At 50.4% G+C, this 21,744-nt stretch overlaps 1 protein-coding gene across 3 annotated transcripts in view; it reads right to left on the bottom strand.

The window, feature by feature from the left end:
* The window catches only part of PTPN4 (protein tyrosine phosphatase non-receptor type 4), a 975,501-nt gene that overhangs the window by 88,847 nt on the left and 864,910 nt on the right, over positions 1 to 21,744 (bottom strand). For all 3 annotated transcript variants that reach the window (XM_069224613.1, XM_069224612.1, XM_069224614.1), the window contains one exon: positions 8,316 to 8,444. In XM_069224613.1, the coding sequence (XP_069080714.1) occupies positions 8,316 to 8,444 (129 nt within the window). The remainder of the gene's footprint in view (positions 1 to 8,315; positions 8,445 to 21,744) is intronic.

The raw sequence follows: 21,744 nt of genomic DNA, 5'->3' as shown, positions 1-21,744 counted from the left end.
ACCTTGCTGTCGTAAGACCGCAGCAGCCGCTAGTTGGCGGAAACAAGTAGAGGCTATGTCAAGAGCGCAGTCGATAATTTCTTCCGACGTACGCTCACCTTCCTGTAGGATCTTTCGTACCTCTGCTTGTTTATTTTCAGGGATGAGGTCCAGGAGAGGTTGCATGTCGGACCACATTTGGCGGTCATATCGGCCTAAAATTGCTAAAGAATTTGCTGCCCGGACAGTGATTACAGACATGGAGGAGAATCTCTAGCCTATATTGTCCAGTCTGCAACCTTCCTTGTCTGGAGGAGTAGAGATAGGCGTCGATGGATTTTTGGAGCGTCTTTGAGCAGCCTGTGAGATGACTGAGTCAGGCTTTGGATGGCCAGTAAGGCATGCCGGAGAATCTTGGGTTGCCTTGTATTTCTTATCCAGTTTTTGTGGAACTGGAGGAACCGTAGCCGGGTTTCGCATAATCTTTGTGCCCTCGTTCCATATGAAATCAATAATCGGAATGGACCGTACCGACTTCCGTGATTGCTCCTTGAAATCATGTAGGAAACATTCCGACTGGGAGACCGATGTTGGAAGGTGAAAACGTACAGCGGCTCTGTCCATAAGATTATGGAAACCACCTATGTCCTCGGGCAGAGAATCAGAGGGGCGAGGAGGTGGAGGAGAAGGAGTGGGGGCCAAGTAATCATCCCATTCCTCGGTAGGATGTTGTGGAGTGGAAATTTCTCCTTCTTCTTGTTCCTCTTCCCCTGAAGTGGAACCTTCATCTCTGGGGGGTGCAGCTAACACCATTTGGGATGTCAATCTTGGAGTAGCTGGAGGAGGAGGAGCATTAACTGGTGTCACCGGAGAGACTGGCGCTGGTGGTTGATCTTCCGCTGGGAACCTTCTCCTATAATCCTGAAGCATGGATTGTAAATCCTGGATTAAGGAGGAAGGCATTTGTACAGTATCTCTGTGTTAAGGGTCTTGTGTTTCATGATATTGTTCCTGATGAGAGTAGTATGGTTGATATTGTTCATACTCATCCTCTTCATCCTCATCTTGGTACTTGACATGGAGCTGCGAGGGGCTATGTGCATCTCCGAAAAAACCTTTGTCAGATTCCTCCCAGTCAAGAAGATGACTGGGTACTAAAGCAGACACCTTGTTTGGAGATGTGTCAGTTGGATAAATGTCCGGTGAAGGTAGAGATCTGATCCTGACCATGGCTCGGAGATCTGGGGACCTGGAAGAGGTAGGAGTGGCCTCAATCTGTCTACTAGGCACCACTGCTGTCGATGGCATGAAAGTTAATGGAGCCGTGGATGGTACAGATTTTTCCGTTGACGATGGTTTCGCCGACGGTAGTGTCGTCGACGGTAGCTTCTTCGACTGTGTCCCCGTCGATGGCGAAAGCGCCGATGACAATGGCGTCGCTGACGTTATAGTCGACGGGGCAGTCGTCGACGGTGTTGCAACCGACGATGTTTTTACTATACTTGTCGACGGAGTCTTGAGAGAGGGGATCGGAACCCTTACCGTCGATGTTAAGGTCGTCGACGCTGACGGTCTTGTCGACGATGTAGTGGAGACGGTAGTTGTTGGTACTGCCGTCGTCGTCACGGTCGTCGACGGTGTTGTCGTCGATCTAATTTTTAGAGTCATTTTTCCAGAAGTGGAAGGCTCTGAGAAAGGAGAAAGACGGTAGGACTGTGTGGCCTAGGTCCTCAGATCTGGACCTTTTGTGTGACCTCTCTGACCCACTCTCCTCACCTGAAGTACAGGATTTGGCCTGTAACCATGTCAGGAGCCTGCCCTCCCGGTCTCTGAGGGTCTTTGTGGAGAAGGTGCAACATATTTTGCAGTCCTTAACCTGGTGTTGTGGGTAGAGACAATACAAACAGTCTTTATGTGGATCATCTACATGGAGCCTTTTCTTTCCACAGGTCTTGCAAGGGCGGAAAAGGCCTTTCCTAGAAGAATCCGACATATTTTCAACTCTTTAAGAGAAAAAGTTCTGAAGTATAAGAAAAACTGAGCAGAGCTCAGGGAGACTCCCTTCACACGACGTGCGGTAGAAAATCTGAGGAAGGGAGCTTCTCTGGAGAAGGTTCTAGAGGGTGCTGGTGCCTGATTGGACAGCAGGCAGGTTTGGGTGCTTTCACAAAAGTACATGGATAGGCTATGTGAGCAAGTGCTGGCTCCATTATAGCCTATGGAAAAAAAAAAATATTTATTATTTATTGCTATTTTATTACCGTGGGACTCCCACTTCGATGACGGGGATGATTCAAGCATGTGAATTTATGAATGATCCAATACTGGATAAGTAAAGCACTTACAAGTTCAGCCTCCGGGGCATAGGTAGCCCACCGTTGGGGGTTCAACTCAACCCCAAACTCCCAGCACTAGCAACACAGGGCCGGTCAAGGTGCAGAGGTCAAAGTAGGGCCCAAATAACATAGGAGGCTATGGTGACTAAGGGTGCTCCGGTTCCAGTTTGTAGCTGGTAGGTACCTGCGCCATTAGGGAGCAGACTGGGGGGTCTTGTAGAGCCCTGGGGGGGGGGGGCACAAACAGTACACCTTCAGCGGCACAGGGGCAGCCGGGTGCAGTGTGCAAAGTAGGTGTCAGGTTTTGAATAGAAATCAATGGAGGGACCCGGGGGTCACTCTGGCGATGCAGGCAGGGCACAGGGGTCTTCTCTGGCCAGCCACTGACTGGGCAACAATGAGGGTCGTCTGCTGGTCACTCATTACTGCACCTGTAGTTGGTTCCTTCGGGCCTGGGGGCTGCGGGTGCAGTGCTTCTTCCAGCATCAGGTTCATTATTTTCGGGCAGTTGGTCAGGGGGAGCCTCTGGATTCTCCCTGAAGGCGTCGCCATGGGGTGAAGGGAGGGCGTCTCAGGGTGTCCAAGTCGTTGGAGTCGCCTGGGGGTCCTTTTTGCAGTGTTGGTTCTTCTGGACACGAGCCGGGGGCGTCGGGTGCAGAGTGTTGGGGACTCACGCTTCCGGAGAGAGGCTGGAGTCCCTTTAAAGATTGTTTCTTCTTTCTTGTTTAGACGGAGCCGCTGTCCACGGGAGTTTCTTGGTCCTTTGGGTTGCAGGGCAGTCCTCTGAGTCGGCAGACGTCTCTGGTCATGCTGGATGCATCGCTGTTGCAGGTTCTTTGAGTCTGGAGACAGGCTAGTAGGACTGGGGCCAAGTCAGATGTCGTCTCCGTTTTCTCTGCGGGGCTTTCAGGCCAGCAGTCCTTCTTGTTCAGGTTGTAATGAAATCTGTTTTCCTGGGTTCAGGGTCGCCCCTAAATACTCAATTTAGGGGTGTGTTTAGGGCTGGAGGAAGTAGCCAATGGCTACTATCCCTGGGGGTGGCTACACCCTCCTTGTGCCTCCTCCCTTTGGGGAGGGGGGCACATCCCTAATCCTACTGGAGGAAATCCTCCAAAGCAAGATAGAGGATTTTCTAAGGAAGGGGTCCCCTCAGCTTAGGACACCTTAGGGGCTGTCCTAGCTGGAGGGTGGTGACTCCTTGTTGTTCTCATTATCTCCCCCGGGCTTGCTGCCATAAATGGGGTTGTGTCCGGAGGGCGGGCATCTCCACTAGCTGGAGTGCCCTGGGGGCTGTAACACCAGGCTTGAGCTTTTGAGGCTCACCGCCAGGTGTTACAGTTCCTGCAGGGGGAGGTGTGAGGCACCTACATCCAAGACAGGCTTTGTTCCTGGTCACAGAGTGCACCAAGGCACTCACCCCATGTGGCCAGAAACCCATCTGGATGTGGCAGGCTGGCAGAAACTGGTCAGCCTAGCACTAGCAGTTGGATTGGCATGCAGGTGGCATCTCTAAGATGCCATCATTAGGAAAATGCCTCTTTTGACATGGTTACCCCGTAACGTTTTGCCTTTTGTTGATGCTAGTTATGATTGAAAGTGTGCTGGGACCCTGCTAACCAGGCCCCAACACCAGTGTGCTTTCCCTAAACTGTACCTTTGTCTCCACAATTGCCACAGCCCTGGCATACAGATAAGTCCCTTGTAAATGGTACTCCTGGTACTAAGGGCCCTGTGGCTAGGGAAGGTCTCTAAGGGCTGCAGCATGTATTATGCCACCCTGGGGACCCCTCACCTAACAGATGCACACTGCCTCACAGCTTGTGTGTGCTGGTGCAGAGAAAATGAGTAAGTCGACAGGGCACTCCCCTCAGAGTGCCATGGCCACAACCCACTGCCTGTGGCATAAGTAAGTCACCCCTCTAGCAGGCCTTGCAGCCCTAAGGCAGGGTGCACTATACCACAGGTGAGGGCAAAGCTGCAAGAGCACTATGCCCCTACAGTGTCTAAGCCAATCCTTAGACACTGTAAGTGCAGGGTAGAAAATACAGAGTATATGGTCTGGGAGTTTGTCAAACACAAACTTCACAGTTCCATAATGGCTACAATGAAATCTGGGAAGTTTGGTATCAAACTTCTCAGCACAATAAATGCACACTGATGCCAGTGTGGGACTTATTGAGAAATGCACACAGAGTGCATCTTAGAGATGCCCCATGTATACCAGTCGAACTACTAATGCAAGGCTGACCAGTTTCTGCCAGCCTGCCGCATCCAGACGTGTTTCTGGCCACATGGGGTGAGTGCCCTTGTCACTCTGTGGCCCTGAACAAAGCCTTTACTGAGTGGAGGTTCTTCACACCTCCCCCTGCAGGAACTGTAACACCTGGAGTTGAGCTTCAAATGCTCATGCCTGGTGTTACAGTGACGCAGGGCACTCACTCCAGCTAGTGGAGAAGCCCGCCCTTCCGGACACAGCCCCCACTTTTGGCGGCAAGTCCGGAGGAGATAATGAGAAAAACAAGGCAGAGTCACCCTCCAGTCAGGACATTCCCTAAGGTGTCCTGATCAGAGGTGACCCCTGCCTTAGGAAATCCTCCATCTTGTTTTGGAGTATTCCCCCCAATAGGATAAGGGATGTGCCCCCCTCCCCACAGGGAGGAGGCACAAAGACGGTGTAGCCACACTCAAGGACAGTAGCCATTGGCTACTGCACCCCAGACCTAAACACACCCCTAAACTGAGTATTTAGGGGTGACCCTGACCACAGCAAACCAGATTCCTGACGACCTACAAGAAGGACTGCTGACACGAAAGCCCCACAGAGACGACGGAGACGAACACTGACTTGGCCCCAGCCCTACCGGCCTGTCTCCAGACTCAAAGAAACTGCACAGCGATGCATCAAGCGGGACCAGCAACCTCTTAGGACTCAGAGGACTGCCCTATACCAAAGGACCAAGAAACTCCTGTGGGCAGCGGCTCTGTCCAAGAAACAAAGAAACAACCATCTTTAAAGGGACCCCAGCCTCACTCCGGAAGCGTGGGTCTGCAGCACTATGCACCCAACGCCCCCGGCTCATGTCCAGAAGAACCAACACTGCAGAGAGGACCCCCACATGACTCCGATGACGTGGACACCCTGAGATGACCTCCCTGCACCCCCACAGTGACGCCTGCAGAGAGAATCCAGAGGCTCATCCTGACCGCAACTGCCCGGTAATGAAGAACCCGACTCCTGGGAGAAGCACTGCACCCCCACAGCCCTAAGGCCAGAGAGAAACCAAATACCAGTGCAGAAGTGACCAGCAGGCGGCCCTCATGCTTGCCCAGTCAGTGGCTGGCCCGAGAAGCCCCCCTGTGCCCTGCCTGCATTGCAAGAGTGACCCCTGGGTCTCTCGATTTATTTCTATCTACAAACCAACACATACTTTGCACACTGCACCCGGCCGCCCCTGTGCCGCTGAGGGTGTATTTTGTGTGCCTGCTTGTAACCCACCCGGTGCTCTACAAAACCCCCCTGGTCTGCTTCCCGAGGACGCAGCCACTTACCTGCTAGCAGACTGGAACCGGAACTCCACTGGTCTTCATAGGCGCCTATGCTATTTCGGCCCTACTTTGACCTCTGCACGTGATCGGCCCTGTGCTGTTGGTGCTGTGGGTTTGGGGTTGCCTTGAACCCCCAACAGTGGGCTGCCTATGCCCAGGAGACTGAACTTGCAAGTGCTTTATTTACCTAAAAAAATAACCAATACTTACCTCCTCCAGCAACTGTTGATTTTGGCAGTGTCCACTTTTAAAATAGCTTATTGCCATTTTTGTCAAAACTGTCTACATTATTGTTTTAATTCAAAGTTCCATATTTACCAATGCCAAGTACCTTACAATTTATGTACTTACTTGAAATCTGAATCTTGTGGTTCTAAAATAAATTAAGAAAATAATATTTTTATATATAAAAACCTATTGGCCTGGAGGTAAGTCTTTGAGTGTGTGTTGCTCATTTATTGCCTGCGTGTGTACAACAAATGCTTAACACTACCCTCTGAAAAGCCTACTGCTTGACCACACTACCATAAAATAGTGGCAAAATTAGTTAACACTAATGCTCTATCAACAGCTAAGGGGATCCCTTGGACTCTGTGCACACTATCTCTCACTTTGAGATAGTATATACAGAGCCAACTTCCTACACCATCTGTGTGCATTTCTCAATAAATCCAACACTGGCATTAGTGTGGATTTATTGTGCTGAGAGGGTTTGATACCAAACTTCCCAGTATTCAGTGTAGCCATTATGGAACTGTGGAGTTAGTAACTTACAGACTCCCAGACCATATACACTTTATGCTATCCTGCATCCCAAGTCCGTCAGTGCTTCATTAAATGGGAGAAGAGGTTCAGAAGAGTAAGAACCTGGTTGAAGCACCTTGGTAAGGAGATTACTCTTAACCTCCACAGAAGGAAGCGCAAGGTCCAGGACCACAGCTGCCCTTCTTACCACCATAGAGTAAGAAGCTCCCTTCTCCGTAGCCACGGAAGGGGGAGAGGGCATGCCAGCATCAGGGGATGTGCCGAGACCACTAGGGTCACCCAATTCATCTACCCAGTTCATGTTAGGGTCAAGCTGGTATTCCAAATGGCCCCTCTACACTCTCCCCATATCCATACTCAAAAGTATCAGGGTCTGGATCAACCCTGTGCCCAGGGGAGCCCATGGAAAACGCAATCAGTGTCAACTAATGCCGTGCCGGCTCCGGGTATAAGTATAGGATCAGCGTTGATTATGGGAACAATTGGCACAGGGAGCGTCGACGTTTTACCCGACGCCAGGGAAGGTTGCGCTGGTACGACCAGCATCAACACGGATCCAGAAGCAGATCCGGAGGGATCCTCCAGAGTCGGGCCAAAGCTGACTACTTGGAACCTGAGTGGGCCCCTACTGCCTCACCTGGGACGGAGGGCGCTGAGTGTGGATCAGTCTGCCCAAAAATGAGGCGCATGGCCTCATACAATTCTTTGAGTTGGGCAGGGGTGGCACCGGCTCCTGGGAAGTAAGGGAAATGCAGAACAGACCCACATGCAGCCTCCGATGACGGAGACTTAGTGCTGCGTCGTTCTTTTCACGTCATATCATCTGATCGACGGGGTGAACTCGAATAACGTTTTTCCTTCTTCAACTTATTTTTCTTGTGACCTGAATGCCCGAAGACTTCGAGGACAAAGAATGGTGGTGACTCCTCGGGCGATCTTAAGACCTTCCTCTCGAGCGAGACCGGGAACGACGCAGTCGAATGTTGGGCTGCCAGCAGCTTTAGGGACCGCTCCCTTAAAGCTTTTGGATTCATGGGCTGACACTCTGAGCACGACTTCGGGTCATGGACACGCTCCAAGCAATAGAGACACACGAGGTGCAGATCCGTCAGCAACATAGTTCGGTGACAGAAGTCACAGGGTTTGAAGCCGGTCTTACGTGACGTCCATCAACGCATCCACAATCTCGTCACAAAAAGTAGGACAAAAAGACATTGGGAGTTAAAAAATGACTGAGGTAGCTCTTTCTCCGGATCTGCACGAAGGCTTGCGCGGAAAGAGAAGAACTGACATAAGCGCGCCGGGGTGGCACCTATATATGACCACAACGTCATCACGGTGACCACAATGCCAACGACGCCTGCAGAGTCGACCGACGCCACCAGACAGAGGTACTGCTCGAAGAAAAATCTCCAGATCCAGACTAACGCCTGTGGAAATTCAAAAGTAAGGAATCTGCAACTAGAAGTTTCTATCAGATACCATTTCCAGAGGCACTGTTGCTCCCGGAGCTGTGTGGCACCACACGGTAGAAATAGAGTCATTTCTGACAGCAAAAGACTGCCTAACCAGACTGAAGCCTGGAAGGAAGATACATAAGGTTAGAAATTTGAGAAAAGGTCTATCCATCAGAACAATTCAATTTTTGATCCAGACAAATGAAAGCAATTAAGCATACTTTCTTCATACCTCTGTATCTGTTAGGATCATTCCTCTGACGAGATAGGCTGCATTTCCTTCTTCAGATTGGCAGATAATTTGGTAATTTCCAAATGAAGAACTTCTTGTAGGCTCTGGCCAGTACTGGTGGCACTTAACCTGGGATTTGAAAGACATCTGTGTTTAGTTGTGCCATTTTTCCCCTATTTCGTAACAATAATTAGGAAATGTAATGTATGCATGTCTTTTCTTAATGATCAAGTTACTTACCTTTGGTAACGAGTTATCTGGTAGAGACATTCTAGTTGCTGATTTCTTACCTTAGAATTTCCAAAGGCGCCAGTCTGGATCCGGAGATTTTTCTTTGATGGGTACACCTGCGTACTGTCAGGTGGCATCAGTCGACTCCGCACCCATCATTAGCGTCATGGTAGCGGGATATGACGTTGTGGGTCATACATAGACAACAACCCAGCACGCTGACGTCAGAAGCATGGAACAATGAAGAACACTGATACTGGTGTGCCAGAACTAAGGCCCCGAAAGGGAAGTCCCCGTCCCTAGAAATCAGTTGGCAGAGCGGGGAGGATGGGTGGGTCGGTAAGGAATCTACAACTAGAATATGCCTCTACCAAATAAATCGTTACCAAAGGTAAGTAACACATTAATCTGATAGAGACTTCTAGTTGCAGATTCCTTATCTTAGATTAGATACCCAAGCAATACCACCCCCGGAGGTGGGTCTACGAACCAAGATCATACTAGGAAGTCTTGCAGGACCAAACCGCCAAAGTAGCCATCCCTGCAGACCAGACTGTCCAGGCATTAGTGTTCACGGAACGTGATCAAGGACGCCAACGCAGCTGCTTGGCAGATATTCAGGACTCGAAATCCACATGCTAACACAGTGGTGGCAGCTGTTGCCCTGGTAGAGTTAGCACGCAAACCCTCACAGGCATGGTTACCCCCTAACCTTTTGCCTTTTGCTGATGCTGGTTGTAAGGAAATTCTTTCTTTGGCATGGTTACCCCCTAACGTTTTGCCTTTTGGTGATGCCAGTTATGATTGAAAGTGTGCTGGGGCCCTGCTAGCCAGGCCCCAGCACCAGTGTTCTTCCCTAAACTGTACCTTTGTTTCCACAATTGGCACAGCCCTGGCACACAGATAAGTCCCTTGTAAATGGTACCCTTGGTACCAAGGGCTCTGTGGTCAGGGAAGGTCTCTAAGGGCTGCAGCATGTATTACACCACCATGTGGACTCCTCACTCAGCACATGCACACTGCCTCACACTTTGTGTGTGCTGGTGGGGAGAAAAAGCCTATGTCCCCTTGGAGTGCTATGCCACAAAATCACTGCCTGTGGCATAGGTAAGCCACTCCTCTAGCAGGCCTTTCAACCTTAAGGCAGGGTGCACTATACCACAGGTGAGGGCATAGTTGCATGAACACTATGCACCTACAGTGTCTAAGCCAAACCTTAGACATTTTAAGTGGAGGGTAGCCATAAAGAGTATATGGTCTGGGAGTCTGACAATTACCAACTCCACAGTTCTGTAATGGCTACACTGAAATCTGGGACGTTTGGTATCAAACTTCTCAGCACAACAAATGCACACTGATGCCAGTGTGGAATTTATTGTAAAATACACCCAGAGGCCCCTAAATACCAGTCTGACTCCTGGTGCTAGGATGACCAGTTTCTGCCAGCCTGCCACAACCAGACGAGTTTCTAGCCACATAGGGTGAGTTCCCTTGTCACTCTGTGGCCAGGAACAAAGCCTGCACTGAGTGGAGGTGCTTCTCACCTCCCCATGCAGGAACTGTAATACCTGGCGGTAAGCCTCAAAGGCTCCTGCCTGTTGTTACAGCACCCCAGGACATCCCAGCTAGTGGAGATGCCCGCCCCTCCGGACACAGCCCCCACTTTTGGCAGCAAGTCCAGAGGAGATAATGAGAAAAACAAGGAGGAGTCACCTACCAGTCAGGACAGCCCCTAAGGTGCCCTGAGCTGAGGTGATCCCTGCCTTTAGAAATCCTCCATCTTGAGTCTGGAGGGTTCCCCCAATAGGGATAGGGATGTGCCCCCTCTCCCCTCAGGGAAGAGGCACAAAGAGGGTGTAGCCACCTTCCAGGGCAGTAGCCATTGGCTACTGCCCCCAGACCTAAACACCCCCCTAAATTCATTATTTAGGGGCGACCCTGAACCCAGAAAATAAGATTCCTGCAACCTGAAGAAAGAAGAAGGGCTGCTGACCTGAAAGCCCCGCAGAGACGACTGAGACGACAACTGACTTGGCCCCAGCCCTACAGGCCTGTCTCGAGACTCAAAGAACCTGCACAGCGACACATCCAGCGAGACCAGCGACTCAGAGGACTGACCGGCACCTAAAGGACCAAGAACCTCCCGAGGACAGCAGTTCTGTCCAGAAACAACAACAACAGAAATAAATTTAAAGAGACTAACTTCCCGCCGGAAGCGTGAGTCTTCACACTCTGCACCTGAAGCCCCCGGCTCGAGTTCAGGACAACCAACACCGCAGAGAGGACTCCCAGGCCACTCCAACGATGTGGACACACTGAGTCGACCTCCCTGCACCCGGACAGCGACGCCTGCAGAGAGGATCCAGAGGCTCCCTCTGACAGTGACTGCCTGGTAACAAAGGAACCCGACACCTGGACCACGCACTGCACCTGCAGCCCCCAGGACCGAGAGGAACCACCTACCACTGCAGGAGTGATCAGCAGGCGGCCTTCATCCTAGCCCAGTCGGTGGCTGGCCCAAGAAGCCCCCCCTGTGCCCTGCCTGCATCGCCAGAGTGACCCCCGGGTCTCTCGTTTGATTTCAATCTAAAACCCCAAACCTACTTTGCACATTGCACCCAGACGTCCCTGTGCCGCTGAGGGTGTATTTTGTGTGCCTGTGACCTCCACCCCACCACCCCCAATGCTGTACAAAATCCCCCTGGTCCACTCCCTGAGGACGCAGGCACTTACCTGCTAGCAGACTGGAACCAGAGCACCCCTGTTTTCCATAGGGGTCAATGTTTTTTGGGCCCCCCTCTGACCTCTGCACCTGACCGGCCCTGCGTTGCTGTAGCTTTGGGGTTGCCTTGAACCCCCAATGGGGGATGCTTATGCCCAGGAGACTAACTGTGCAAGTGCTTTACTTACCTGAGAAACTAACCAATACTTACCTCCCCCCAGGAACTGTTGATTTTTGCATTGTCCACTTTGAAAATAGCTTATTGCCATTTTTGCCAAAACTGTGTATACTGCTGTTTTAATTCAAAGTTCCATACTTACCTGTGTGAAGTACCTTACAATTTATGTACTTTCCTAAAATTGGAATCTTGTGGTTCTAAAATAATATATTTCTATATAAAAACCTATTGGCCTGGAGCTAAGTCTTTGAGTGTGTGTTCTCATTTATTGCCTGTGTATGTACAACAAATGCTTAACACTACCTTCTGATAAGCCTACTGCTTGACCAAACTACCACAAAATAGAGCATTGGTATTATCTAAATTTGCCACTATCAACCTCTAAGGGGAACCCTTGGACTCTGTGCACACTAACTCACTTTGAGATAGTATATACAGAGCCAAATTCCTACACATGCTCTCATCAAACGAACCGAGGAAGGAACCGAATTAAGAGGTAGTAGGCCTTTCTTCACCTACTTCTTACACTCCCCTCCTGCCCTGCCCAACCATTTAATGGGAAGAACCTTTGGTGTTTCTTGATTTCATGTAGCTAGAGTCTTATCATGCAGACTCACAACGTGGCCTGTATGGAGGAAGGGAAGATTAGAACCAAAAATATTGCCTGTATTGTGAATAATGGAGCTAGTACCTCCTGGTTTTGCTTCCTGAGAACTGTGCCTTATAAAGTATGATTTGCTTCCAAACTTCCAAATGCTTCACTGGAGAGAATTCCACAGCACCTTGCAAAGTTTTAATCAACATTACTGAGCTTACAAATTCAGAATTTTTCACTATGTGACCAACATTTTCTGTCCATGCTGCCACAGTCACTCAGGAAGAAACTATCCTAAAAAAATAACGGGTAATATGAGAGGACACCTCAAATGAGGAGAAAGCTGAAATCAGCACTGTTGTGCAAGTTACTTACCTTCGGTAACGATATAACTGGTAGAGACACATTCCAGTTGCAGATTCCTTACCTTTGAATTACCCCAGGTGTCAGACTGGATCAGATTTTTCTTCGAGCAGTACCTCTGCACGACGTCAAGTGGCATTGGTCGACTCCGTGGACGTTGTTGGTGTCCTGTTCGCTGTGATGACGCTGCAGTCGTATATAGGCACCACCCTGGAGCGCTGATGTCAGTTTCTTTTCCCGACTTTCCACGCCAGTAGCACGGAGCCATGAAGAACACAGAGTGCTGTGCCAAAACTAGGGCCCTTAAGGGGAAGTTCCTGTCCCTAGAAATCGGTTCACAGTGCAGGGAGGAAGGGCGGGTCAGTAAGGAATCTGCAACTAGAATATGTCTCTACCAGATATATCGTTACTAAAGGTAAGTAACTTGTACATATGATAGAGACTTCTAGTTGCAGATTCCTTACCTTTGAATAGATACCCGAGCAACACAATCCCCGGTGGTGGGCTGCGAACCAAGATAATACCAAAGAAGTCCTGCATGACCTGACTGTCCAGGAAGCAGGGATGCCCATGTCGCTGCCTGACAGATGTCCAGGACTGGAACGCCCCGTGCTAGTGCTGTGGTAGCAGCAGTAGCTCTGGTGGCATGAGCGCACAAACCTTCATGAAGTTGCTTTTTAGCCAGAGCATTACACATTGTGATGCATAAGAGTACCAATCGTAAAATGGTCCACTTCTGCACCGCCTTTTTCTTCTTTGCACCCACATATCCCACAAAGAGATGATTGTCCACCCAGAAGTCTTTGGTACGATCAAGGTAGAACGCCAACGCTCTTTTTGGGTCCAGACGGTGGAGTCTCTCCTCTTCATGAGAGGGATGTGGGGGTGCATAAAAGGTAGGCAAGGTGATGGACTGTCCGACATGGAAGGGTGTCACTACTTAAGGTAACAAACAAGCCCTTGTGCGAAGTATCACTTTGTCAGGATGTATGGCCAGAAAAAGAGGCTTAGATGACAGTGCCTGGAGCTTATTTACACTGCAGGCAGAGGTAATGGAAACTAAAAAGACAGTCTTGATAGTTAAGAGCCTTAAAAGGCAGTTGTGAAGCGGCTCAAAACGGGTATGTAAGGAAAAGCCTCCTTGGCACGGTTACACCCTAACTATTTGCCTTTTCTGATGCTAAGTTTTGATTGAAAGTGTGCTTGGACCCTGGCACTCAGATAAGTCCCTTGTAACTGGTACCCCTGGTACTAAGGGCCCTGATGCCAGGGAAGGTCTCTAAGGGCTGCATCATGTCTTATGCCACCCTGGAGACCCCTCACTCAGCACATACACAATGCCTCACAGCTTGTGTGTGCTGGTGGGGAGAAAAAGACTAAGTCGACATGGCACTCCCCTCAGAGTGCCATGCCAACCTCACACTGCCTGTGGCATAGGTAAGTCACCCCTATAGCAGGCCTTACAGCCCTAAGGTAGGGGGCACTATACTGCAGGTGAGGGCGCATGAGCAATATGCCCCTACAGTGTCTAAGCAAAACCTTAGACATTGTAAGTACAGAGTAGCCATAAGAGTATATGGTCTGGGAGTTTGTCAAACACAAACTCCACAGTTCCATAATGGCTACACTGAAATCTGGGAAATTTGGAATCAAACTTCTCAGCACAATAAATGCACACTGATGCCAGTGTGCAATTTATTGTAACATGCACCCAGAGGGCATCTTAGCGATGCCCCCTGAATACCTATCCGACTTCTAGTGTAGGCTGACCAGTTCCTGCCAGTCTGCCACAAACCAGACAAGTTGCTGGCCACATGGGGAGAGCGCCTTTGTCATTCTGTGGCCAGGAACAAAGCCTGTAATGGGTGGAGGTGCTTCACACCTCCCCCTGCAGGAACTGTAAAACCTGGCGGTGAGCCGCAAAGCCTCACCCCTTTTGTTACAGCGCCCCAGAGCATCCCAGCTAGTGGAGATGCCCGTCCCTGCGGCCACTGCCCCCACTTTTGGCGGCAAGGCTGGAGGAGATAATGAGAAAAACAAGGAGGAGTCACCCACCAGTCAGGACAGCCCCTAAGGGGTCCTGAGCTGAGGTGACCCCTGCCTTTAGAAATCTTCCATCTTGAGTTTGGAGTATTCCCCCAATAGGATTAGGGATATGCCATCCTCCTCACAGGGAGGAGGCACAAAGATGGTTAGCCACCCTCCAGGACAGTAGCCATTGGCTACTGCCCTCCCAGACCTAAACACACCCCTAAATTTAGTATTTAGGGGCACCCCAGAACCCAGGAAATCAGATTCCTACAACCTGAGGAAACAAGAAGGATTGCTGACCTACAAGCCTGCAGAGAAGACGGAAGACAACTGCATTGGCCCCAGCCCTACTGGCCTGTCTCCTGACTCGAAAACCTGCAACCAGCGACGCATCCGACAGGGACCAGAGACCCCTGAAGCCTCAGAGAACTGTCCTGGACTAAAGGGCCAAGAAACTCCTGTGAGCAGCGGCTCTGCTCAACAACAGAAACTTCTCTGCAACAAAGAGGCAACTTTTAAAGACTTGAGGTATCCCACTGGAAGCGTGAGACTCCGCACTCTGCCCCCGGCTCGAGATCCAGAGAACGAATACCACAGGGAGGACTCCCCGGCGATTGCGACCTCGTGAGTAGCCCGAGATGACCCCCCTGATCCCCCACAGCGACACCTGCAGAGAGAATCCAGAGGCTCCCCCTGACCGCGACTGCCTGTAACAAGGGACCCGATGCCTGGAACCAGCATTGCACCTGCAGCCCCCAGGACCAGAATGAACTGAATCTTAGTGCAGGAGTGACCCCCAGGTGACCCTCTGCCTACCCATGTGGTGGATATCCCGAGAAGTCCCCCCTGTGCCTGCCTGCACCGCTAGAGTGACCCCCGGGTCCCTCCAATGTTTCCTATCTGAAACCCGACGCCTGCTTTGCGCATTGCACCCAGACGCCCCTGTGCCGCTGAGGGTGTGTTTTGTGTGCCTACTTGTGTCCCCCCACTGCTCTACAAAACCCCCCTGGTCTGCCCCCCGAGGACACGGGTACTTACCTGCTGGCAGACTGGAACCAGAGCACCCCTGTTCTCCATAGACACCTGTGTGTTTTGGGCACCTCTTTGACCTCTGCACCTGACCGGCCCTGAGCTGGTGGTGTGGTAAGTTTGGGGTTGCCCTGAACCCCCAACGGTGGGCTGCCTATGCCCAGGAACTGAGACTTGTGTCTTACTTACCTCACAAACTATTGCCATTTTAACAGACTGTATAGGATATTTCTTTTATTCTAAGTTCCTAGCTTACCTGTGTGAAGTACCTTGCTTTTTATGTGTTTACTTCAAATCTTGAACCTGTGGTTCTTAAAAAAACTAAGACAAAATATTTTTCAATATAAAACCTATTGGCCTCGAGTAAGTCTTTGAGTGTGTGTTCCTCATTTATTGCCTACGTGTGTACAACAAATGCTTAACACTACCCTCTGATAAGCCTACTGCTCGACCACACTACCACAAAAAAGAGCATTCGAATTTTCTAATTTTGTCACTATCTTACCTCTAAGGGGAACCCTTGGACTCTGTACACACTATTTCTTACTTTGAAATAGCATATACTGAGCCAACTTTCTACATGGTACACATACGGCATTAAGACCAGGTTGAGATCCCATTGAGGCATGATGAATGGGACAAGAGGCTTTTAAGAAACATCTCAACTATAGGAGATTTAAATAGGGAAGGCTGATCTGGTAACCTCAAAAAAGCAGGGATAGCAGAAAGGGTGCACAAGGTTGAACCCTTCTGGGCAAGGGAAAGAATAAAGAGAAGGGCTTGAGAAAGAGGAGCAGATAGAGGATCGACAGATTTGCTGATGCACCATGCCACAAATTTCTTCCAACTACAGGTTTATACAGTTTTGGTTGAGGGACGCCTGGCTGCCAAGATAACGTTACAGACTTTGGGTGGCAGGTCAAAAGACGTCAACTGTCGCCGCTCAATCTCCACGCAAGGAGGAGGAGGGTGGTGGACAGGTTTGGATGGAGACCCTCCCCTGCTGCTGCGACAGAAGATCCTCCCGAAGGGGCAGTCTGATCGGAGGAGCTATGGCCATGCTCAACAGCTCGGGAAACCAGACTCTTTGTGCCCAGTCCAGAGCCACCAGTATTTACCTGGTCCCGGTCTTCCCTGATCTTCTTCAGAACTCTGGGCAGAAGTGATATGGGCAGAAAGGCATACAGGAGGCCCGAATTCCACTCGTGATGAAAAGCGTTGCCAAGCAACTGCCGCCTTGGAAACTCCAATGCGCAAAACCCCTGACATTGCGTGTTCTCTACGGAGGCGAACAAGTCTAACCAAGGTTCTCCCCACTGAAGGAAAAGACCTTGCGCCACCTCCGGATGGAGACGCCATTCGTGATCGACAACGCATCATCGGCTGAGTTTGTCTGGCCTGGCATTCAAGGAGCCCGCCAGGTGTTGAACCACCAGAGAAATGCTCTGATGTTCCAGCCAAGTCCAGAGGCGAAGAGCCTCTTGACAAAGGGTCCACGACCCCACTCCGCCCTGTTTGTTGCAATACCACATGGCGGTGGTGTTGTCTGTGAACACCTGCACTGCTTTCCCCTTGAGAGAGGGAAGGAATGCTATCAATGCTAGTCGAATCGCTCGGAGCTCCAGATGATTGATATGGAGCACGGTTTCCGCTAGATACCAGAGGCTTCTGATCTCCGCCTCTCCCATGTGGCCGCCCCATCCCAGGAGTGACGCATCTGTCAAGACTAAGATCTGTTTGGGAAAGGAGAGGGATCTGCCCTTGAACCAATCCTGATTCGTTAACCACCACTGCAGGTCTCTCGCAGTTACTTCTGAGATCTGGACCTTGTCGGAGAGATTCCCCTGATGGTGCGCCCACTGGAACTTCAGGTCCCACTGCAGAGCCCACATATGCCATCTGGCATTTTGAACCGGCAAGATGCAGGAGGCCATGAGGCCCAGCAGCCTCAGAGTCATTCTTACCGAAATTCAGGATAGATGCTGAAACAGCAGTATCATAGCCCGAATATTCTGGACTCGCTTTTCGGGAGGATATGCCCAAAACTGCACTATACCCAGAACAGCTCAGATGAAAGGGAGCGTCTGAGAAGTAGTCAGGTGTGCCTTTGGCACGTTGATAGTGAACCCAGCAAATGCAAAAGGTTCGCTGTAGTCTGGAGGCGGGAGACGACTGTCTCGGACGAGTCTGCCTTCAACAGCCAATCGTCAGGGTAGGGGAAGACTGGGACCCCTGACATGCACAGATGAGCTGCCACCACTACAATCACTTTCGTGAACACCCGAAGGGCTCTTGTAAGGCCAAAGCATGAATCGTAGTGAACGTCTGTGGGGCGGCAAAATGGTAATGTGGAATTATGAGTCTTGCAAGTCCAATGCTACCATCAAATCTCCGGGATCCAGGGCAGATAGGACCTGTGCCAACATCAACATTTTGAACTACTCTTTTTTGAGGAAGAGGTTTAAGGACTGAAGATCTAATATAAGACGAATACCTTTGTCCTTTTTCGGCACAAGAAAGTAATGGGAATAGTAAACACGACCTACTTCTGGCAACGAACACTCTCTATAGCTCCTTTGGCCAAAAGGGCTTGGACTTCCTTGCAGAGAAGTGCCATATGATCCTCCAATATTCGATTGTACATCCCTAATCCTAAGGGGTCACTTCAGCTCTGGTCACCTTAGGGGTGGGCTTTGCTGAGGGGGTGACGACTCCTTGTTTTTCTCATTATTTCCCCGGACTTGCTGCTAAAAGTGGCGGCTGCATCCAGGGGGGGGCAGACATCTTAACTAGCATTGTAACACCAGGCTTGAGGCTTTGAGTCTCACCACCAGGTGTTACAGTCCCTGCAGGGGGAGGCGTGAAGCACCTCCACCCAGGACAGACTGTTTCTGACCACAGGGTGCACAAAGGCACTCACTCCATGTGGTCAGAAACTTGTCTGAAAGCGCAAGGCTGGCACAGACCAGTCAGTCCTACACAGGCAGTTTGGCTAATATACAGGGGGCATCTCTAAAATGCCCTCTGTGTGCATTTTTCCATAAATCCCACACTGGGATCAGTGTGGCTTTATTGTACTGAGAAGTTTGATACCAAATTCCCAGTGAAGCCATTATGGAGCTGTGGAGTTTGGAATGACAAAATCCCAGACCATGTACTCGATATGGCTACACTGCACTTATCATATCTGAGAATGGACTCAGACAATGTAGGGGCATATTGCTATTGGGTGGGATAGTGCACCCTGCCTTAGGGCTGTACGGCCTGCTAGAGGGGTGACTTACCTATGCCACAGGCAGTGGTTTGTGGGCATGGCACCCTAAGAGGGGTGTCATGTCGACTGTCTTTTTCTGCCCACCAGTACACACAGGCTGCAAGGCAGTGTACATGTGCTGGGTGAGGGGTCCCCTAGGGTGGCATAATACATGTTGCAGCCCTTAGGGACGTTACCTGGCCACAGGGCCCTTGGTGCCATGGGTACTTTTACAAGGGACTTAAATGTGTGCCGGGGTTGTGCAAATTGTGGAAATAAAGGTACCGTTTTTGGGAAAGAACAATGGTGCTGGGGCCTGGTTAGCAGGATCCCATCGAACTTTCAATCAAAGCTGGTATTAACACTAGGCAAAAAGTGTGTTTTGGGGAGAGGAATCATGGCAACAGTGGCACTTTCCTACACCTAGTATATATTGGGTCAGAGGGTGCCATCTTATATTTGTTTTGTCGACTCTATGGGTGATAACCCTACAGCTGACGGTCTCCTTCATCAGCATGACAAAGCATGCCAGGGAGCATTGGGAGAAACTGAATATCCTTGAGTGTGGCCTTTATGGAGTAAACACTATGTTGGGCAATAAGGCTAGGAAGGTAAGTCGGTCTAGATTGAACACTGAACAAGGGATGAACTGAAAGACTTGTAGGAAATATCTGACAGATGTGATGGATCACCACATTGGCATAAGTGCTGAAGCCTGCTACCCACATGATGGGGGTGTATTACTAAGGGTAAACTAAAGTAGCTTGGTGGCTGTTGCTACAGGGGAAGGGGACTGGGAGGCCTTGTGCCGCTGCAGATCTGTCTGCCCTTGCCTCAAAGGGATTGGGTTAACTGTTGACATGGTTGGGGATACTGGCATAAGCCAACCCCCTGGAGTAGCATCTGAATTTTCTAAACTGATGCAGGAGCTGATTGGCAGAGGTGAACAGACCCAGAGGGCACGCTTTAGGAAAGTACCCTCTTTTTGGCATGATTACCCCCACTTTTTGCCTGCAGTCAGTATGTATTGACTGTGTTCACTAGGACCCTGCTAACCAGGATCCCAGTGATCGTGCTCTCTCCCTCTAAATTTGGTTGAGACATCACAGCCCTACATTTGGCATACTGGTGCCCCGATATAAGTCCCAAGTATATGGTACCTAAGTATCCCGGGCATTGGGGCACCAGGGGTTCCCCATGGGCTGCAGCATGTATTATGCCACCCACGGGAGCCCATGTAAAATGGGTTTGCAGGCCTGCCATTGCTGCCTGCGTGCAAAGGTGCATGCACCCTTTCACTACAGGTCACTGCACCAGGTCACTGTACGTCATCCCTATGGCAGGTCCCCCTAGACCAGAGGGCAGGGTGAAAGTACCTGTGTGTGAGGGCACCCCTGCATGAGCAGAGGTGCCCCCACAAGCTCCAGCTCCATTTTACCTGTGTACTGGACATAGGTCACTACCCATGTCCAGCAACACAATGGTAACTCTGAACCTGGGCATGTTTGTTATCAAACATGTTGGAACATACAAACAATACTGGCTCCCTCTCCCCCCCCCCCCCCGCCCCGGCAGCCCAAGCTGCTGCCATCCTACAGACAGGTTTGTGCCCTCCTGCTGCTTGACCAGCTCAAGCCCAAGAAGGCAGAACAAAGGATTTCCTTTGGGAGAGGCAGGCAACAAAATAGGTGTTACATGGCTTGGAAGCTGTAGCCTTCCCAACCCACTAGTATGCTTTGAAGGGCACATTTGATGCCCACCTTGCATAAACTGGTTTGCACCAGTCCAGGGACCTCTAGTCTGGATAATGGAAAGGGAAGTTACCACTACTCTGTCCATTACCACCCCAGGGGTGGTGCCCAGAGGGCTTCCGGGTGGCCACTTGATTCTGCCATCTTGAATCCAAGGTGGGGAGATGCCCCGGGAGCATCTGAGTGGCCAGGACAGGCAGATGACGTCAAAGACCCCTCCTGATAGGTGGTCACGTTGCTCATTGACTAATCTCCTTTTTAAGGCTACTTAGGGTCTCCCTCTTGGGTGGGTCCACAGATTTGACGTGCAAGATTACAGCAGGATTCCTCCTTTTTACTTCAACTTCTGGTCATTGGAACTGCAGCTGGACCCTCCAGGAAACAACAATCTGCATCCACGGCTATGACTTTGCTCACAACATTATTTCCACAGCTCCTTCCAGCAACTGCAACATTTCCCTGGCTGCAATTCCTCTGAGGATGGCAAGTCTTCAGTCTGCAGGAGAAGAAAGAAGAATATTCCCTTGGAGTCAAGGAGTCACTCCCCTGCATCCGCAGGCACCAACTGCAACGACAACCGGCTGGGTGGATTTTCTCTCCTCCAGAGCTGCATGGATCCTGCATCATGGGTGGTGGTTTCCAGTGGTGCCCTTGGCCCTCTCTACCAGCTGACCAACTTGAGAGACTGTAAGCCCTTGCCTCTCCACACAGGACAGTACTTCCGTGCACTGCGACTCTTGCAGCTTCCAAGGCTTGCTGGCATCTCCTCCAAGGGATTTTCAAGCTCTGTGTAGCCCCTGCCTCCAGGACTCTTCCCTGTGATGCTCAGCCCTCTGCTCGCTTCTCCAACGGAGTGGGACTCCTTTCTAGGTGTGTTATGTTAAGAGGTCTTATATAGCGCATGCCAACCCAACGGGCCTCGCAGCGCTAGTACGGGAGACTTCAAAACACCAGCTACAGATCATGATCAAAATAACCAGGTCTTAAGTAGGTGGCAAAAAGAAAGTTCATGGCCTGTTTGTTGTAGATTCATCAGCAATGAATTTCACAACTTTGCTCCAAGGAAAGCCATTGAACTTTCACCCCATTTGTCCTTTTTTATTAGGGGAATAACGGCGAAAGCTGCCAAGGAAGACCTGAGATGCCTAGTAGGGATGTGAAAGGAGGCAAGGGTTCGTAGGAGCGGGGGTCCTTTGTTATGGAGGGCTCTGTGAATAGAACACAGAGTTTTACATTTTATCCGCTGTTCAACTGGAAGCCAGTGAAAAGTAGAAAG

Source organism: Pleurodeles waltl, chromosome 3_1, assembly GCF_031143425.1.
Source record: "Pleurodeles waltl isolate 20211129_DDA chromosome 3_1, aPleWal1.hap1.20221129, whole genome shotgun sequence".
Lineage (NCBI taxonomy): Eukaryota > Metazoa > Chordata > Amphibia > Caudata > Salamandridae > Pleurodeles > Pleurodeles waltl.
Note: the sequence above shows the minus strand (reverse complement) of the source record. Positions and strands in the feature narration are given on the sequence as shown.